The 20,521-nt window shown below is 38.2% G+C and overlaps 1 protein-coding gene across 1 annotated transcript; it reads right to left on the reverse strand.

Annotated features, from left to right (window-relative positions):
- Positions 1-80: 80 nt before the first annotated feature.
- On the reverse strand, positions 81-20,234 carry SEC22A (SEC22 homolog A, vesicle trafficking protein). Its single transcript, XM_026665456.2, has 7 exons — positions 20,173-20,234; positions 13,035-13,238; positions 10,925-11,088; positions 7,896-8,090; positions 3,919-4,037; positions 1,537-1,602; positions 81-778 (listed from the first exon to the last, which is right to left on the reverse strand). Exons 2-7 carry the CDS (start codon positions 13,214-13,216, stop codon positions 578-580), a joined length of 927 nt encoding a protein of 308 aa, XP_026521241.1. The 5' UTR covers positions 13,217-13,238; positions 20,173-20,234; the 3' UTR covers positions 81-577.
- Positions 20,235-20,521: the final 287 nt, after the last annotated feature.

The following is a 20,521-nucleotide window of genomic DNA, read 5'->3' on the forward strand; positions in this document are numbered from 1 at the left end:
AAGTACTAATGCAGTTCATAATTAACAGCATTAGATGGCAGGCCTTTGGGGCTCAAGAACTAATCCCCAGGAACAGATGGTTTCCGGGTTAGGTTTTAATTAAGGAAAATGCAGACACACATCATTAAATTTATGTGCAATCCAATAATCTGACATTTAGGAATTCATTCATACCGAACTGTTTGTTAATATGCAATACCATCCCTTTATTTCAGCCTTTTCTCTTGTCTCACAAAGGCAAAACTGGTTTGGGACTGGAGAAATCACTTAATATGCCGAGCAGGTCCAATACAGATTCTTGTCGTTGTCAGAGTTCTGAATATGGAGCTTTTCATGCTGCCCTCCAAATACTCATTTATCCTTGGGGTATATTCTCCAGCATTGGATTGCATTTGTACCTCAATTAGTTCCTGAACCTTTTTTTTTTTTTTAAATTATTTGAGGAAGAATTTCACTGCCGACTTATTAGTGCCTCAAACAAAGTACATGGAACTTCTCTTCGTACAGCAAAGCTTTTCATTCCTGAGGAGGATACTGTTCGGATGAAGTTTGCCGTAAAACTATCAGAGGACATCCATCACACATTGTAATCGGGAGCTTTTCCTTGTGGCTGCCTTAGCCGGATTTGTAACGTTAAAAAAGCACCCACAGTCACATGAAAAAAGATCTGCCAGAGATTGCGCAATTCGTAAAGGTACATATTACACAAACAGATTAAGCCAAACGTTAGGAAAGATTTGATGTTCCGCCAGCTCGTGCAATATGCAAACAGATAGCACTGCAAAGAAAAAATAATGATCATAGTTAAATGACAGCTTGTAGGACTTTACTCGATTCTGTAGCTCAAAGAAATCAAAGGGGGGGAAAATCCTCTACCCAACATAAAGGGGGGAAAAAACCTCTTTCAATATTACTGTTATTCTTTTAGGGAAGAAAAGACCTGTTTGCTTTCCTATGACTTTGACGAGTTTTCAGAAATTCTCACATCAGAAAACTAAAATTTGTCACTCAAGTCTGCCTTGCGAAGCCATATAGCGATGATAACAGTGCTCTTGGTTGACTATTAGAATCTGAATGTTCTAGGCAACTAGAGAGTTTAGGTAAAATTTGTTTTATACTGACTGGAATGTTTATACTGACTTGAATTGCAATTCTATCAAATATCACACATAATACAAAAGAAGGTGTGTTCTAAAGATAAAGAAGATATCTCTTTTCTCTCTGAATGCTCTTCCGGCACTCAAAGAGTTTTACTTTGCAACAGAAAACAATAAGCCTCACACCTTGCATCATTTTAAATCAACCATATAAAAGCAACAAACTTTTAAAGTTTGTATTTTATAGTACAAACCCACCAAAATAACTTTTGCAAGTTATTCCCCTTAGAATATATTCAATTTGGTCCATTTTTTTATTAATCAGGAATCTGGGCAGAATGACCAAATCCAGTGGAGTCCTAAAAGTACTTACAACCTAAGTCACTAGGCTGTGACTAGTGACAAAACTAATAACATCTAAAAATACTTAAGGACATACCTGATATAAACAAGCTGCTGTGCCGAGGAAAAAGGCAATAACAAAACTGAAGTCATCTTCTTCATTCTGAAAAAATGGACACAATAAGCATTCTTAAATCAACGCATTTTATGGTATGCAAAGAAGACAGACTACCACATACTTAAATACTGGAATTCTGGAAGCTTTTTTCCAGAACTCAATCAAGTTTTTCTTGTATTGAGATTAGAAGTTTACAGTCTTCTATGGTCAATTGTATCAATATGCTTGCACATCATCATCATCAGCAGCAGCAGCAGTAGCAGTTTCCTTCCCTAATCAGGAACCCCAAGCATGAATTGGATGCCATCCATCTTCATTTTAACAGACACATGAGGATCCTTATAATTAGAAACTGAAATTAAAGGGGGTCCTGATATCTGCTCAGATGACCACATTACCGGGTTAGGCAAATAATTAGGAGTGACCTGTGTTCTCTTTCTATTTATTGACAGCTCCTGGGGATTTACTGATGGGTCAATAAAAAGAACTTCCAAGGGACAAAATAAAGTATGGTAGCCCCTTCTTTATAAATCTTCTCTAGCAGCAGCCAGATCTGTATTAGGCATTTGGGTGAGAAGAGTCAATTGGTTTGCCATCCATGGCTCTTCTCCCTGAGGCCCTGTAGACGGTTCCATCATCAGCCTGGGAGAAAAGTAAAGTTTCCATGACAGATTATGTAAAGCAGGGGTGTCCAACCTTGACAACTTTAAGACTTGTGGACTTCAACTCCCAGAATTCCTCAGCCAGCAAAGCTGGCTGAGGAATTCTGGAAGTTGAAGTCCACAAGTCTTAAAGTTGCCAAGGTTGGACACCCCTGATGTAAAGCCTAGACCGGGTTGAGATGGGAAATTTAGCAGTTTGCCTGATTTTTAACCTTTTAATCTTAGAACTGGACACAAGCCCTGCTACCACTTTAAGTAATTTCTGCCTGTTGCCTTTAAATAAGTTGATCAGCTGTTTTCATGTTTAGTTTGGCCTTAAACCAGAGCAGTTTACATGAGAATCCTGTAAAATAGAACACAGCCAGCAGATGGCGCTATGCTCTCACAAAGTAAATTTTTAAACTAAAAAGCCATAGAACCCAAAGAATAAATCCAATTATTTTTGGCAAGAGAGCTAAGAATAACACAGCACTTTTCTGTCATTTGGAATACCTCAAGATGCTGGGCAGGGGATTTGGACCCAGAAGACCCAAATACATTTGTTTTGCAATGGACTTGACTGTTTAACCCAGAACAAAATTCCTGCCTTCCCACCATATGTGTTTTATATGACCACACAGTACAAATGGATTATATATAATTGTTTACAGTTGGCCTACTTCCCAGAAAAAGGAGTTCTTCCTTATGAAAGGGTGAGAGAGAGAAGGTTTTCAGGAGAAGTTTCAGGGGAGGGAGAAAAATGCAGAGGAAGACTGGAATGGTGCCCAGAGCGTGTACTGTTCATTAATGGTAATACAAAAGGCAGAAATTTAACTCAGTTGATAAATACAGTTTTGAAAATCAAACTTTTTTAACTTTTTAAATATGCATGATGGAATAGGATAAGGAAATACTAAGGCAATCTTGGTATAGCCTTTGTTAATAGGTGGACAATATGTACACATTCTCATCTTCAAAAGTACACAGTTTTTGTAGCATGTCTGCATTCTAAAAGAGGGAGAGTTGAACGAGAGAGGCAGAATGAGAGAATGTGGGGGGGGGGGACAGGGAGAAGGAGAGAGAGCGCGCAAATGTGATGTTTGAGTGCAAAAGTCTTTGAACCCAGTCTCACCATGGTTATAGTGATTCTTCCCCTTCATAGGGAATTGTCTGAAATATCTCATCTGTCTGGATTAATGCATCCTGAATTCCCTTTTAATCAGCAGCCAATATTAGCATGCACTAGGACAAAACTTAAAACATATCAGCTTCAACCTATTTTATGTGAGACACATAGACCACCAACCCAGGTTCCCACTCCCCTCGACAATTTAACAAGGAATGCAGTTCTTAAGACATTTATACATAGTTCATTCCAGATTTCTCTGTGGCCTTTATTTCCTTTTAAGAAAGCTGGGTGAAGAGGGAGGGAGGGAATGAGGACGGGGAGGAGAGAGAGAAAGAGAATTCTGCCTGTAACATGTCTGCATCAAGAAATCTCTCTTGCTCTTTCACGAAACCAGGAACATGAGATGGCAAACACTTCAGTTCAGGAATGCAAACTCAGCCTGATAGGGAAAGACAGTGTTCTTATCCAATTACTATTCCAGAGTGATCTGACTCTGTTAAACACTGCTAAATTATTTGAAAAAATAAATTTACTCTCTTAATCTTCAAAATATTTTTTCCTGTTTCAAAGTTATGAATGTAACAACGGTACCTGTAGAAGACTCTCTATAGCATGAAAACCACGGATTAAATTCAAAGCAGCACATAAAACGCTAAGAAGAAAGGAAACAATTCCCGGTAGTGTCACAGGTTCCAGTCGTTGGTGAGGGGCTGGTAGCAGAGAGAAGAAACACTATAAATATTTTAAAAGCTTTCTTTAATGTTTGAACAAAACCTGCTAAGGTTATTTTTCTCAGTTTTTGTTTTGTTCTAGACAAAATACTTTAAATGAAGAAACACGGCTAATTGAGGGCATGAGTGGTCAATTTGCAACTTTTATATTTACTTGGGAATGCACATTAGAAATTGCTGTATTTTGGTGCAGATTACAATGCAGCCTCTCCCCAACAGAAAAATATATATTTTTTGCTTGTGTAGGAACTTCATTTCTCCAAGATGTAATAACATACAGGTAGTTCTCGACTTATGACCACAACCGAACTCAACATTTCTATTACTAAATGAGACAGTTAAGTGAATTTTGCCTCATTTTACAACCTTTCTTGCCACAGTTGTTAAGTGAATCACTGTGGTTATCAAGTTAGTAACATGGTTGTAAAGTGAATCTGGCTTTTCCTTTGATTATTCTAGTCAGAAGGTCCCAAAAGGTGATCGTGGGACCCTGGGACCCTGCAACCATCATACACTGCTCAAAAAAATAAAGGGAACACAAAAATAAGACATCCTAGATCTGAATGAATGAAATATTCTTATTAAATACTTTGTTCATTACATAGTTGAATGTGCTGACAACAAAATCACACAAAAATTATCAATGGAAATCAAATTTCGCAACCCATAGAGGTCTGGATTTGGAGTTACACTCAAAATTAAAGTGGAAAAAAACATTACAGGCTGATCCAATTTTGATGTAATGTCCTTAAAACAAGTCAAAATGAGGCTCAGTCGTATGTGTGGCCTCCACGTGCCTGTATGACCTCCCTACAATGCCTGGGCATACTCCTGATGAGGTGGCGGATGGTCTCCTGAGGGATCTCCTCCCACACCTGGACTAAAGCATCCCCCAACTCCTGGACAGTCTGTGGTGCAACATGGCGTTGGTGGATGGAGCGAGATGTGCTCAGTGTGCTCAGTGTGAACCTGCTTTCATCTGTGAAGAGCACAGGGAGCCAGTGGTGAATTTGCCAATCTTGGTGTTCTCTGGCAAATGCCAAACATCCTGCATGGTGTTGGGCTGTAAGCACAACCCCCACCTGTGGATGTCGGGCCCTCATATCACCCTCATGGAGTCTGTTTCTGACTGTTTGAGCAGCCACATGCACATTTGTGGCCCGCTAGAGGTCATTTTGCAGGGCTCTGGCAGTGCTCCTCCTGTCCCTCCTTGCACAAAGGCGGAGGTAGCGGTCCTGATGCTGGGTTGTTGCCCTCCTACGGCCTCCTCCACATCTCCTGATGTACTGGCCTGTCTCCTGGTAGCGCCTCCATGCTCTGGACACTACACTGACAGACACAGCAAACCTTCTTGCCATAGCTCGCATTGATGTGCCATCCTGGATGAGCTGCCCTACCTGAGCCACTTGTGTGGGTTGTAGACTCCGTCTCATGCTACCACTAGAGTGAAAGCACCGCCAGCATTCAAAAGTGACCAAACCATCAGCCAGAAAGCATAGGAATTCAGAAGTGGTCTGTGGTCACCACCTGCAGAACCACTCCTTTATTGGGGATGTCTTGCTAACTGCCTCTGCTTTCCACCTGTTGTCTATTCCATTTGCACAACAGCATGTGAAATTGATTGTCAATCAGTGTTGCTACCTAAGCGGACAGTTTGATTTCACAGAAGCGCGATTGACTTGGAGTTACATTGTGTTGTTTAAGTGTTCCCTTTATTTTTTTGAGCAGTGTATATACATGCCAATTGCATGCATTCAAATCTTGATCACATGACCCTGGAAATGCTACAAGTTGTGTGAAAAATGGTCATAAGTCACTTTTTTCAGAGCCATTGTAACTTCAAATGGTCACTAAACGAATGATTGTAAGTCAAGAACTATCAGTATCAAACTAACATACCTAAGCTAGGCAGCATATTAACAAAATAAAAACATAAAGTTACCCTAACAATTAGCCAATGACTAAGTAAATCAGGCTTTTAAAATTATACTTTTTCACATTTCAGTTTTTTTCTTTGTTAAAGCATGTTACAGGTCTAAAGAGTGATTAAAGCCCATGCTAAATACACTTATGCAGAGGGCATCGATATACCAATGAGAATTGCTCCTGAAAGAGGTACAGAAGATTACAAACACCACATATGCATATATATTTCCAAAGATACGGAGTACTATCAGACTCATTTCCTACTTTCCCCCCCCAATGAACTTACTATGCACATATAGTCAATATTTCCTTGGTCAACTATATGGATATCTCCATCTAATGACAGGCCATGCTGATCCTAAAGGGGTTCTGCAACATGGGTTTGGTTTTAGGCCTCTGTTAAACAGAACATCGTGAAATGAATCAGAGGAAAGCTAAAAGATACATGACAATTTTTGAAACTCTTATATTTCAATAGAAGAGAATATTTGTAGCTCTGAAGTGTGGGATCCTTGAGTCTCTCTGAGTTTGGTGGTTTTCTTGAAGACATGTCACTACCAATAAAACCACTGAAGATGTTACCTACTTTGGTAATGAAATGTCTGCAAGAAAACCACCAAGCTCAGAGAAGCCCCAAGGACCCCACATTCTAGTAGGCATTTTATTTTCCTTGGATACAAAAGAGCTCCACATTTGCTATTCTCTCCATGATCGCTAGGGCAAAAATAAAGAGAATATAGACTGTAAGCACCTTTGCTGATATTCATCTCTTCCACGAAATGCCAACTATATGCACAAATGATTGCCAATTCATACTGAATGTGTGTACAAGTGTTATTATGAGATTCTACAAGTGACAGAAACGGAATGTAGGGGGGAAACACACAGGGCAACACACACACCCCCGTAGTCTAGGCAACATAGAGAGAGGGACAATAAGGTGAATGAACCATATGTAAATCATTCTGTCTAAATCAGCGAAGTGTAAAGGTGCCGACAATGAAGTTAATGAGCTGGAACATTGATAGAAAGAGGGGTGCCATTCTACCTTGTGCGCGTTGAACAGCTGCAACAGAAAGGCCCTCCAAAGTAGTTCATAAAGTCAGAAAATGCTCACAAATGACAAAGGTAATTTCTCTAGAGAAGAGGAGGGCTGCTTCTGTCTGACCAGTGCTCTTTCCAAACTTTATAAGGCAAAAAGCCTTTTTGTTTTGCCAAGAACTAAGTTGTGGACAGCTTAACATGAAATTGGGGAGAAGCTGCTGGGACAGAAGAATAGTTTTAAATACAGCAACTCATTGAAACATATATCTAAACTCAACTTGTCAAAACCATCGTAATAAAACAGGCTTTGAAATTAGTTCTCAATCTCCTTTACAACACGGAATTCTTACAGATGACCGCTATACTGTAGACTGATCAAGTTCTATAATTGTTTTTAATCTAGAATTTTATTATGTCACTGAAACAATTGGCAAGGGATTGGATATTCATTATCATTCAATCTCGTCTTCTGATTTTAGGGAGAATAATGACTGTTCAGATCTATGGTTTCCTGGGAGACAGCATTTTTATCTTTTTCTTGGTCAAGGTCCCTAATTCTTTCTCTCTCTCTGTCTGTCTGTCTCTCTCACATACACACACACACATCATTCAAGATGTGATGAAACTATCCTTGTGAACAATAACTTTTCATTGGGACACCAAGGAAAAAAAGTTCTTCACACTGCACTGATAAACTAGTTCAGGATCCCTCCCCCCACCTGACTTGAGTAAGTCATTCAAAATCCAACATTACCAAAGTCCTCGTGTTGCAGCTGGCCATGAAATTTACAAAAGGAATGCAGTAAACCAAGCAGATCAATCTCTACCTTTATCCCAAAATAAGTAAATTTAAATCCATCATCTCACCTGGAGACAATTTTCTTGTATCTTTGTTTTCTTGCAGGGATCCATATGGATATCCATTGGCTGAACAGAGTTCTGACAGGGAAATCTGGTAAGGTGGTCTCAGTCTAATTTCTGTTTGCATGTCAGCAAGATTTATCCTTGTAGACAGAGATCGTGGATTGTTGTATCTTTGTTTGGTCCTCTGAATAAAATTATCTGTATAAAATTAAAGCAACCCTCTTTAGATTTTTGATGAAAACATCACTGAGGACCCCATAGCTTTATGGGCAATATACATCTCAGATGCACACATTTAAATTCATTATTTAAATTTCTTAGATTCACTATGGAAAATTTTAATGTTGCTGCTACTTTCTACCTACTATATCGTGGGCTAATTAATTTTGCAACACCAGGAGATTAAACGCTACAATTTTAACTATGAATAAACTAATGTTGCATGCATTGGCAAGCCTGAAAGTGCAACTAATATAATTAATTAATTACATTTGATTTAGTTTTTCTTGTAATTCAGAAAACTTTCTTAGGAAAAATAAGCATTTGTTCTGAGCTCCAGGCAGTTTTCTGAATTATAACATTATATTCATAATATTTAGAATGCCATCTCCTATAGCATGAAATACTTTCCCATAGAATGTAAGCATAGTATAACAATTACAAATTAATAGTTACCAAAATACACAGTACAGTGAGTACAAGAGTGGTGAAATGGTGTTTTTTTTTTAATTTCTACTTATACTCAGTCTATTTATAATTTCATGCTAAGTATCACTGTGCTTATCAAATCTGATGCGCCATTATACACAGTGACTTAAAAGTATATTCCATTTAATTCTTACAAGCTTACCCCAGTGTAATCTCATTTAGATTTGTACCCTTTATTATCAATTAAAAAAAAATTAAATGAAGATATTATTATAAAGCTGAGAAGTTAAATGCACTATTTCACTGTTACTAGCAATGTGATTTAAGTACTTATTCCCAGTTGACTAGATTACTGCAATGTACTTTACATGGAGCAGCATCTGAAGACTACCCAGGAGCTGCATAGCATTGTCTATCTACTGGCATTTTTGACATGCAAATTGGAGGATGAAATCTGAGTTCAGAGGTCTTTTTGAACTCCTGTCTGCTTTCAATGTCTTTACAGAAGTTGTTGTAATACTTCTTGTATCTTTCTAACAGCTCTGTGAAAGTTTTGGTTAAGTTCCTTCCTGAGATCTTTGTCTTTCTTGGTTTTGGTTCCTCTTCTTCTTTTGATAATTTTTACTTCTTTAGCTAGTGACTGGGATGGATTTTAAGCCTTGGGGGAACCTGCTGGGAGATATTCCAGATGTTCTTTGCTCATCCACCCCAGGAACACACACACCCTGCCAGAATGAAGCAGCACAACAGGATCTGAGGGGATAACTGGGATGCTTCCCTCCAAAAATATGTTAATTGCTTCCTATTAACAGCAGTTAACGAAGAAGGGCTCAGAGGCCATGTTTTTCTGCTGCAGTCTTTATTTTATAGAAACAGCTTCCCCACTGAGTTCAGATCAGCACCCATTCTAACAGCCTTCCAGAAGCTATTAAAATCAGAGCTTTTCCAGACAGTATTTGGGGAATGAGGAATTCATGCCATCTGTATTACTGCAAAGCATTATTACTATATTGTTGCCTTGGTTTCAATATTATTTTCTTGCGAACCACCAGGAATCTATGCAGAATCTTATTGTACTATATGACAGAAATAAATAAATTTTACTACATCCCCATGGAAACAGTAGGCATTAAGTGAGATGGTCATAAAATAAGCAAAACACAGGGCCATAAGAGACATCAAGCTATGTGAAATACAGTCATCCCATGTCTCAATGTACATTCCTCTGGTTTCTGAAAACTGTGGACTGTTTATAAATTACACCAATTTCTAAGGCTTTGTAATATGAACTAGTACCAGTATTCCAGACATTTGTCCATATTAAAGTTTACTACAATTCTGAGTAGTAAGCACTATTCTGGTTTCCAAGGGTGTATATACTGTTATAATATGATATTTCTAATATTACAAATTCAATGAAAGTTAAGCCTTGGATCTCTGAAAAAAATAGAAAATATGGCTTTGCTCTCTACTTCTGTTAGATTAGAGTTTGGTTTTTTTTAAGTAAGGCTGCTTTTTGGGTTATTCCATATAAATGGCAGATCCCATTAATAGAATTTTTAGGTCTACAAAGCTTCTGTAAGATCATGGTCTGTAGATTTACAAACACAAACAATGAAATTAAATGCATTTCCAATATAATTTAATTACACACTAATTATATTAAAATTGCCCTCATCACTCACTGGTTTGTACCTATTTCATAAGCTTTCTGTTTTGAAGGTAACATGATAGGATACTCCCACAAACATTGCCTTGAGAATCCATACAAAGGCAGGATGTTTATAAAACCATGCACTCAATCAACAATAAACCACTGGCATCTTAAATTGGTATTAACAGGCTGCAGAAGATGATGTCAGAGTGCAAAAGAGAGAGCATGGACATATGTCCATGGTAAACATTTAACAAGAATTATTTAAACATTAGGCAGAAAGTAACCCCCTAATGAAAGTGACAGGTCAATCAATATACACCAAGTATTAGTAATACATATTCGTGGTAAGTTGCAAGAGGCAGCAAAAATCTAAACCTCCTAGATATTCTAAAGCACCTTTTCCTCCTTGTTCATAAATGTAGAAGATCTGGATTCCATCTCTGCAGGAGAATTACTCCTGAATAAAACAGATCCATTGGGCTGCTCCAAATCCCTATGAAATAATATTGTTGTCAGGCATTTGGAAGTTATTTTTAGATCACTGTACATTGTTTGTGAATCAAACAATGATTGAATGAATATTTTAATGCCAAGTTGTGTTCTTTTATGTCATAAATAAAAAGAATGCAAACTACTACAGTTTGTAAACCATGCTGAAGCAAATATATTAGACACGTTTAGAAGCCCAAAATCAAGCCAGTTCTTGAAGAAAGTAATGAACCCTTACCAAATTCAATGAAACAGTAAGGTCTGACTGCTGTATTTGTCTTCATCATGTTGTATGTAGTAATGAACTCCTTTTGAAGCTCATCCAGGAAGCAGAAGGCAAGGACGTTGGGGTAATTTTCAGTGCAGAGCATCATGTAACTCACTCCCAGGGAACTAATAAAGCTGTGTTTTGGTGGGGGAGGGAAAATGTGTCTTTTAACATTTAAAATTAAAATAATGTATTCACAGATTAGCTTAGGTAGGCTTTACACATAACTACAACAAGTGAAATCACGATGAGTCTAATGAAAGTAATACTATTCATGAGAAAATAAATTAAGGGCATACACAATTCACTGAATCAGAAACAGAATGTGATCTTGCTGAACCTCCCCTTGGATCATGCTGTTCTGGAAGCGATTCCCAGAGGTAAATCTTTTGAACCAGAAGCAATTTAAAGTATGCTGGACATATATTGGATCCAGACTATTTCTGATTCAGAGAATATACCCACAGAAACCACTGAACTCTCCCCAGCATATATTCCTCCCACCCCCATAAGGGGAATATAATATTCTACGTCTCTAACTATAATGCAATTTTCACAGAACAATGAAGTTTTACTTGGGTTTAATGTTTTGCTATTGCCTATCAATAGTTAATATAAATATTTAAAAAGAGGGCAGGGGATGGTGGATAAGCATGGCTGTAGCATGATATGTATCTCACTTGCTCTCTCATATACAAATATACTTTAAGACGTCAGAAGAATGAAGATGAGTGTTTCCCCTTCAAAGAGGAAGAGAGGAAATAGATAAAGGCTATGGTCTTCAAAATATTTTATTTATCAGTTATTCTTAACTATACATCTATTTCATTCCATAACAAAAAAAGGTCAACAGAATTATCTTACTGAGTGAGAGAGAGAGTGAAATATTTTTCTAGCAAGGATGCCTCTTCATCAGAATCCAGCAAAGACATTAAGTAAACTTATTATAAAATGTAAAAATCTGCCTTCTAATTAAAATTTAGCATATGTTTATGCTCTTCATTTATTAAAAATTCCATTACAATAATCCATTAATCCATCATTTTCTTATGCATCCAAAACAGCAATTCTAAGACAATTTTATGTATATGCCATATATTAAACATTGCTGAAATAATTATGCTGATACATTTGCTTGTTTTATTTCTGAAACATCAAGAATTTATCAGAAGTATCTTAGGAACTTTATATACTGTATTAAGGTTGTATCAATCAAATGCAGAGTTATGAATGTAAATGAGATATTCTATCTTTGCGTTGTGCATAGAGGCAATTTACATTCCTTTGCACAGAATTACACAGATTTTCCCATTTATTTTGTTGATAAAATCTAACCTAGGGGACACTTCATCTTAAAAATATGTAGCACATCTTATAAAAATATACTATCTGCCCCTCCCATCTTTAAAGAATTACAAAAATATAATAGTACAGAAAAATGGGGAGATTGGAATATCCAGTGTATTCTTCTTATAAATAATAAAGAAGATGCATTTTAGGAACACAAAGCCTTTATAAAATTTCCCTGGTTTTTCTTTATAAATAAACATTTCAAAATATAATATTGGTACAATAAAACATAAGGTTAAGATGTGTAAGAGAGTTATTTTCCTTAAATAATGTAAAAGATACAATCGAGTCTACAATATAACTATAAGAGCTGCTATAGATAACACTGCAGTTAACAAAGTTAGCATGCAATGAAGCAGTTTTTTATGCCAGGTCCTGTATTGTCCAAAGATTCAATATTTGAGACATAAGAGATGGGCCCAGAAGAACCTTGCTTAAAATGATTCTACAGAAATCATCAGGGCAATTCAATCTGTGATAAGTAACATTCCTCAAAAGGATTGCCCTGCCTCTTTAGCTCCTTGTTCTAGCAGAAGTTAAAAATTATGCTTACCTTATTGTGCAGGTAAGCATAATAGGAATGCTTCTTAAGAAGAATGTAATTTCTAAATGTCACTGTGGCAAAAAGAGGCCGCCTTCATTGTTATTTAGAGCAACTACTGTATCTAGGTTATATGAAACATTAAAGAACAATGTTGCAGAAAGAATACACAGGCCAGAGAAAACTTACTTTATGTTATACTTTCCTGCTTGTAAGGTGCATCGGTCTGGAAGCTCTGTGAGTCTCTTTGCAAGACCTTTAAAGTACTTTCGGCATTCCTGTACAGCTGTGTTTTGCTCATAATCAGTAGAAGCAGATAAAGGGAGTCCATCTCTCACACGGACCACTGAGGCAGACAAGATAATGGACATCGCCAACAATAAAAAGTAAAATCTAGAACAGAGCACACAAATAAGATTATATTTATTTTTTTCCCTTCGTTCATGACACCATTTGGATTTATCATTATTGGATGACTGAGAAGACTGAGTTAGTTTCACAATATTTAACATGAGCAAGCTACAAAAATACCTGTACTAATCCACTCTTTTTCATATAGTTATCAAAACTATTTGCATTTGAGTTCTTCTCTAGCTTTCAAAAACTGGTTGCCTGGAGCTTATTCTTTCTCACCTGGATGACTACCTAACTGGCAGTTTACCAGTCTGGGTTAAATTAGAAACAGCATATATTCGCTAGAATTGTTCCATTAAGAAGTTTTAACTGGACCCAAACACAAAGAGAAGACTAACATACAGATACATGATACCAGGAATGTTCCAGCTAAGTGTTCTAGGCAGTAATATTTGTTTCCAAGGTACTGCATTCTACTATTACCATATTTTCTATTTTCTATCCTTTCTCTATCCACCAAGATTCCATAGTCTCCCATACTGGGCTGTTTGGGGAGTTTGCCTCACTTTAGGGATTTCAGTGGGAGAGGGGAACTCCGTACAAATGTATCTAAGTGTCCCCACTCCTGTTTTCTCTATATGATGATCAGCACTATGCTACATATCAGATGACTTAGTTTGAGATATTGTTCCAAGTCATTACATATATTATACTTTATAATGCTGAAAACAGAGTTTATTAAAACATTCATAATGCAAAAGGTATCGCTAGTAATAATTCATAATAGGAATCTAAATTGCATTGTAGGCAGCATTTTGTAAAATACACAAAATGTAATTAAGAAACACATTCAAGTCTCAATTTACAGAATTTATAAAAGGAGATGATTGAGATTGGTTGCTGAGAGGTGATGCTGTTAATTGGATATTTTAATTGAGTTTTAATTGCCTTTTTATGGTTTTTTTAACACTACTGGAAACCACCAGAGTAACATACTACTCACCAGGAATCATTTTGGAATGGAGCTTTATGGAAATAATTCTAACAAACAAACAATTGTAACAAACAAACAACAGTGGTGGGACTTATCTCCGGGGGGGTGGGATGAGTCTGCCTACCGAGATGAGGTGGGCCAGTTGCTTTCGTGGTGTGGAGACAGTATCAACACCAATAAGACCAAGGAGCTTATAGTGGATTATAGAAGGAACAGATCAGACATCCAGCCCTTGGAGACTGAGTGGAGCAAGTGGCCAGTTTTAAGTTTCTGGGTGTTACCATAAAAGAGGACCTGACCTCAGGTGCCCACATTGCAGCTCTGGTCAAAAAGGCCCAGCAGAGATTATACTACCTGAGACTTCTCAGAAAACAACTGAATGAAAAACTGCTGCTGACCTTCTACCGTGGAACCATAGAGAGCATTTTAACTTAATGCACTTCTGTATGGTTTGCCAATTGCACAGTGGCAGATAGGAACACACTTCAGAGGGTTAATGTCATTGTCCAGGAGATCATTGGTTGCCCTCTCCCCTCTTTGGAAGAGCTTTATAGCTCCCACTGCCTTAAGAAAGTTCAAAACATTCTCAAAGATCCATCTCATCCTGGGAACCCTTTTTTTGAACTATTACATCTGGCAGATGGTACAGGATAATAAAAGCAAGGACAAATAGGCTGAAAAACAGCTTCTATCCCAGGGCAGTAGCTCTTTTGAATTCTGCTGTATAGTGCAGTATTGGTGTGGTGTCGGGGGTTTCGGTTCAATGTGTGGAGTGTGAAGGATGCGTGTTTGTGTTTATTTTCATGGTCATGGTCATGATGTGGACTGAAGATGATGTTTGATTTAGTTGTACGAGGTGCAATGACAATAAAGTAAACTAAAAAAATACATTATCTCCCTGGGTAGAGTCCATACCTGTTATTTCAAACAACTGCAGTTCTCACATAAAGTTACAGCTTCCATCTGATGAATAATTAAATTTTCTCTTTACTTTAATACTACAATGTTTAGGCCTGGAACATCTTAGAAGCCACATAATTCTTTTCAATTCCAAACTTGGAATGAAGACTGCAGATTATTTACTAGTATAATGATGACATGCCTACAGACCCTTGCCTTATTGAGCTAGTGTTGCATGTTTCCATGACAAGACAACTTTACTTCTCCAGAGTAAGAAGAGTGGTTCTGAAGATGATCAGATGCTGCTACCTGAAAATATTTGGGACGACTTTAATAAATAGTACCAAGTTAGGATCTTCTTTATATTGAGAAGAAAAACTAGACAAATAAGGACCTATTACATGTCTAGGTAGTTGTCTATTCAACCATTATAGCCTCTGGGTATATGATATTCACCCAATCACTTCAGACACAGATTTTTCCACCTCTTGATGTTTCATTTAGATATCAAATTAAGCATGCTGAAAAATATAATATACAGGTAATTCTTGATCTATAACCCTTTGTTTAGTTACTGTGGTGCTGAAGAGCTGCAATGGCGCAGTGATTACAAGAATGCAGTACTGCAGGCTACTTCTGCGGATCACTGGCTGCCAGCAGTTTGGCAGTTCGGGTCTCACCAGGCTCAAGGTTGACTCAGCCTTCCATCCTTCCGAGGTGGGTAAAATGAGGACCCAGATTGTTGGGGGCAATAGGCTGACTTTGTAAACTTCTTAGAGAGGGCCGTGAAGCACTGTGAAGCGGTATATAAGCCTAAGTGGTATTGCTGTTGCTAATGTTGGAAGTTACAGTGGCACTGAAAAAAGTGACTTACGACCAGTTTGCAGCATTCCCACAGTCCTGTAATCAAAATTTGGGTGCTGGGCAATGGTAGGTACTTATGATAATCACACTGTCCTGTGTGGTGGTCTCTCATGAATAAATACACTGAGACAATTGTCTTGAAGCCAGATCGGGATGAGAGCACAAAGCAAACTCTGACATCCTCTTTTATTAGAAGCAATCTTTGTTAACGTAGCAATTTTTTGTTAGTGTGTTATCACAAACTCATTACATCACACAAAATGCCATATAAGCATACAAAGCTGTAAAGTTTAAGTTTGCTACAATTCTGGGTAAGAAATGGCAACATTCTGACCTTGTTCCTTGCTTCGTGTTATAGTCAACTACCAGAAGGCCCGTTGTCCTTGCACGTACGCAAAGAACAAAGAATAATAATTCCCACAGTCCTGGGATCATGTGATCATCGTTGGTAACCTTCCCAGTCAGTTTCCGACAAGAAAAGTCAATGGAGGAAGCCAAATTCACTTAATGACTGCAGTGATTTGCTTAACTATGGCAAAAGGGTCATAGAAGGGAGCAAAACTCACTTAACAACTGACTTGCTTAGCAATGGAAATTTTGGACTCAATTGTGATCGCAAGTTGAGGACTACCTGTATTTTTACCCCCCAAAATCATTATGGCATTACATGTTTGCTCAGTTTGCATTAAACTCTGAGCTATGCCTGCTCAATCACATCTGTCTATATAGACTACTAAAACTCTGTTTGTTTGTGTGTAATCTATGACCAGGCAAAACAGTGCATCATAGGGCAACAATTTTTGAACCAAGTTACTTTAGATGGGCAAACTTACAAAATGAGTCCAAAATGAAGTCCTGTGGAATTGATGACATAAACATTATCATAAAGTATTTTATGACATTAATACAAAATGTCAGAAAACATTTCCTTTGATCAACTTTTGATATTTGAGTGTGCTATATAGTTCAACATGGGCTATTTTTAAAACAGATCTCTAAATACCTTCCTGATTTTTAAGAGCTTTTCAAGTATATTAGAAACTACCATTCTTGAAGGTGGTGAGGTTTTTGGTAAGGAAATATCTCTGAAATGATGACCCATAGGTCACAGGTGTCTAATATTACCTAATCCTACATGCTTTATATAGAGCAGGGCTGTCAAACTGGAGGTCCATGGGCCAGATGCATCACCCACAGACTATGTCCACCCTGGCTCCGTAAAGGCAAAAAAGTCATATGTTACATGATACAATCAAGTTTGACACCCATGATATATTATAGAGTATATCCCAATTGACACAATTCATTACTTAAAAGATATTCTCCCTTTTGTCAACTCTTCCCTTATTGAAGTCTACACTAAGTTCACTATTTTGTGAATAAACTTTACCTAGTGATTTCCAAGTTTGTATTTCTAGTTTTGTTGCTAGTCTCAGATTTTACAGTTCTGTTGAAAATGACAAAAAAATCATTTAAGTAAACAGAACAGTAAATAGAATATGGTTACTTTTGTGCCTATTCTAAAAGCACTATACTAATTATTTATTTGCTTCTGGATCTACTTCAAGATGCTACAGTTGTCTCAAGGCCTTAATAACTTAGAGATGGTAGACACCAGAAGAAGTATCAGATTTTTTATCAACTTGTCATTATCTTGCTCTTTAGATACCGGTAGAACAAACTCCCCTTTAAAATCTCCTCTGTCATGTAGTCCAGGAGGATACTATGGTTGACCCAACTGGACACAACTGCAAGGTTGGGGAAAAGCAACAGAAATGTACTCTTCCATTTAATAAGATCATTCACCAAAGCAATCAAACTTGCCTCATTATCAAACCCAGGTCTGAAATCAATTTCAATTGATAATGCCTATGATGTGGATAGGGATCTTGGTAACATAAAGCCAACTCTCTCTATCTCTACCAGTATATATATATTAATACTGGTTGTAGTACCAGTAGTTCAGTCCTGTCATTTAAGTTTGAATGGCTGCTGAATGAGTGGTCATTAAATGAGGACTACTTGTAATTTACTAAGAGGACTCCCAGCAGTAAATGAACACATATTAAATGTCAATAGTAAATATAAGTAATGTAATAAGTAATAACAAAACAATGTGAAAAATCAACAGAACAAAATTAGCCACCTGGTTGCCAAGCAAAATAGGACTTTGTAAGGTCAAGCCAGCACTTTGAATTGTACCCAGAAATGAACTGGAAGAACATAGGATTTTGATGCTTCTGGTGACGCATGCCAGCTAAGAGGTAGACTATATATTCTGTGCCAAATGTAACTTCTAGTGTTCAATGTGGACCACATTGTGGAATCCAACCAGGTAGTGATGAGAACATCAATAACATGAGTAGCTAGATCTCCCATTCTGATTCACTATTGAAGTAGGATAAAGGCTGTTATGCATGATCAGCAAACAGCTAGCACTGCGAAACCTGATGGGCAAATAAATGCTGTGCTACCAAATAAGAAACCCTTACTTTAAATATAAATGGTCTTAATTTTATTTTTTTTTAAATGCTGTTACATTTTCTTGGAAACAGATATCAGCCAACCATTAATATACATATTCATACAGATACATTCCAAATGTTTCAAAATGTAATACTGTAACTGACTCAGTTAAAGGAAAGCATATTCTAATATTTTATTGTTTACTTTATTGTTTGCTTATTGAAACTGATGTTAAAACAATACAGGCAGTTTTGTTAGATGAGTCCTCTGAAAGCTTTAAAAGCAGCAATCATATACAATTTTATATATTCAATAGTACTTATGAGTAGATGTACATTGGTTTTTCATCTTGCTTTACACCTGTTTAGAAAACTTCCAATACTAGATGATATACAAAAGAATAAAGAACTCCTGAATAATACCTCATTCAACCTCAATTGAATGCTAAAGTAGATAATTTCTTCCACAATGTGGCAGTCTTCAAGCGTACAAGATTACAAAATTCCCATTAAATATTATTTCAGGTTGATGAGATTTGCAGTCAACACATCTGGAAGACACCGTTGTGAGCAAGACAGTCTTACCTACACCACTATCTTTACTAATCTGTGCAATAATAACTTTCAGTTGCAATGCCCGAAGAGCTGCCCTGAGTAAGAGAAAGTTGGTAACTTTTTTTTCCTCATACGTTGAATTAAACTCCCAGCTTCACTCTCCATTGGGCATCCTGGTTGCTGGAAGTTACATTTCACTAACAAGAAAGCAATGCCTTTCTTGGCAGAAAAATTGAGCTTCTATATCTGGGCTATAAAAAGCCACCGGAATCATGAGATGGCAGCAAAAGGATATAGACCCCCACCTCTGTCCTCATCTAGTGCAGGGGTCTTCAAACTTGGCAAGTTTAAGACTTGTGGACTTCAACTCCCAGAATTCCTCTTCCAGTCATGTTAGTTCAGGAATTCTGGGAGTTGAAGTCCACAAGTCTTAAAGCTGTCAAGTTTGAAGATCCACGATCTAGTGGTTGTCTAGATGATTGAACCCCAAATTGGGTAGCTCTAGATTAGAAGGATGCCCACAAGCTTCTCACCCTTTCTCGCTCACTATCCAATTTAAGGGGGAGCGGGGGAGAACCAGTTTTTCCACACAGCTATTAACAGGCCCTCTCATAGTTCACCAGCACCGAGTTTAAGAAGCTGGCTTTATCCGACTGTTTGTAAAATGAAGTTATTTAATTTTTCAAGATCCTTCCTACAGCCTTTTTTCTCTGAAAGGTTAGCCAAGCACGCGGTTCACCCCTATATACACTTCGGGGGGGGGGGGTGTCTCCGCTTAGAAAGAGAAATCGGGGATATTTCCTCGGGTTAGGTGACATGCTAAGCTGACGAGGACCCGTTTTTCTCGTGAACCTGGTCGGAAGAATTTGCGAAGCCCAGAAAGTGCACGAAGACACAAACGGCGAGCAGGGCTTTGTTGCCGTGACTGCGACAGGTCTCATCCCATCCGCAGAGGCGAGCGCTTATGGCGTCCCGGCTCTCCAGGCGTAGAAGTTAAATGGCACCGCCGACCACTGACGACAGCTGTCATCCAGGAAGGCGACATTCACCCAAGCGTGCCACCGCGTCCACACCACTACACCCTTGGCCCAGTCCCTTAACTGAGGGCCCGCGCTTCGCCTGGCGGCTGCCTCGGTTGCTAGGCAACCGGAAAAAAAGGCTGGAGGGGCGAGGGAGCGCGAGGAGGCGGAATTACCTGGCTTCGTCGACTCGGCACCACCGGCCGCCGAACCGCCACGGGTGTAAAGCCTCCCGTGCGGAATTCTGGGACTCTGACACGTCACACTCCTCGCGCTGGCCCGTTGAAGTGGACGTCACCTGACGTCGCCTTAATGGCGCCCGGTGATCTGCGCGGGCCGCGTTGCTCTGACGATAAGAGCGGCCGCTGGGTCTACAGGCCGATAATCGGACCGTGAGGGGGGAACGGATTTTAACCGTTGGCCTACAGAGATCCCATCCCCTTATTCTAAATCAGAGGTATCCAAACTTGGCAACTTTAAGACGTGTGGACTTCAACTCCCAGAATTCTCCAGCTGGCTGGAGAA

Source organism: Notechis scutatus, chromosome 1, assembly GCF_049901735.1.
Source record: "Notechis scutatus isolate UNSWTSFEM ecotype Mainland chromosome 1, rNotScu1.2, whole genome shotgun sequence".
NCBI lineage: Eukaryota > Metazoa > Chordata > Lepidosauria > Squamata > Elapidae > Notechis > Notechis scutatus.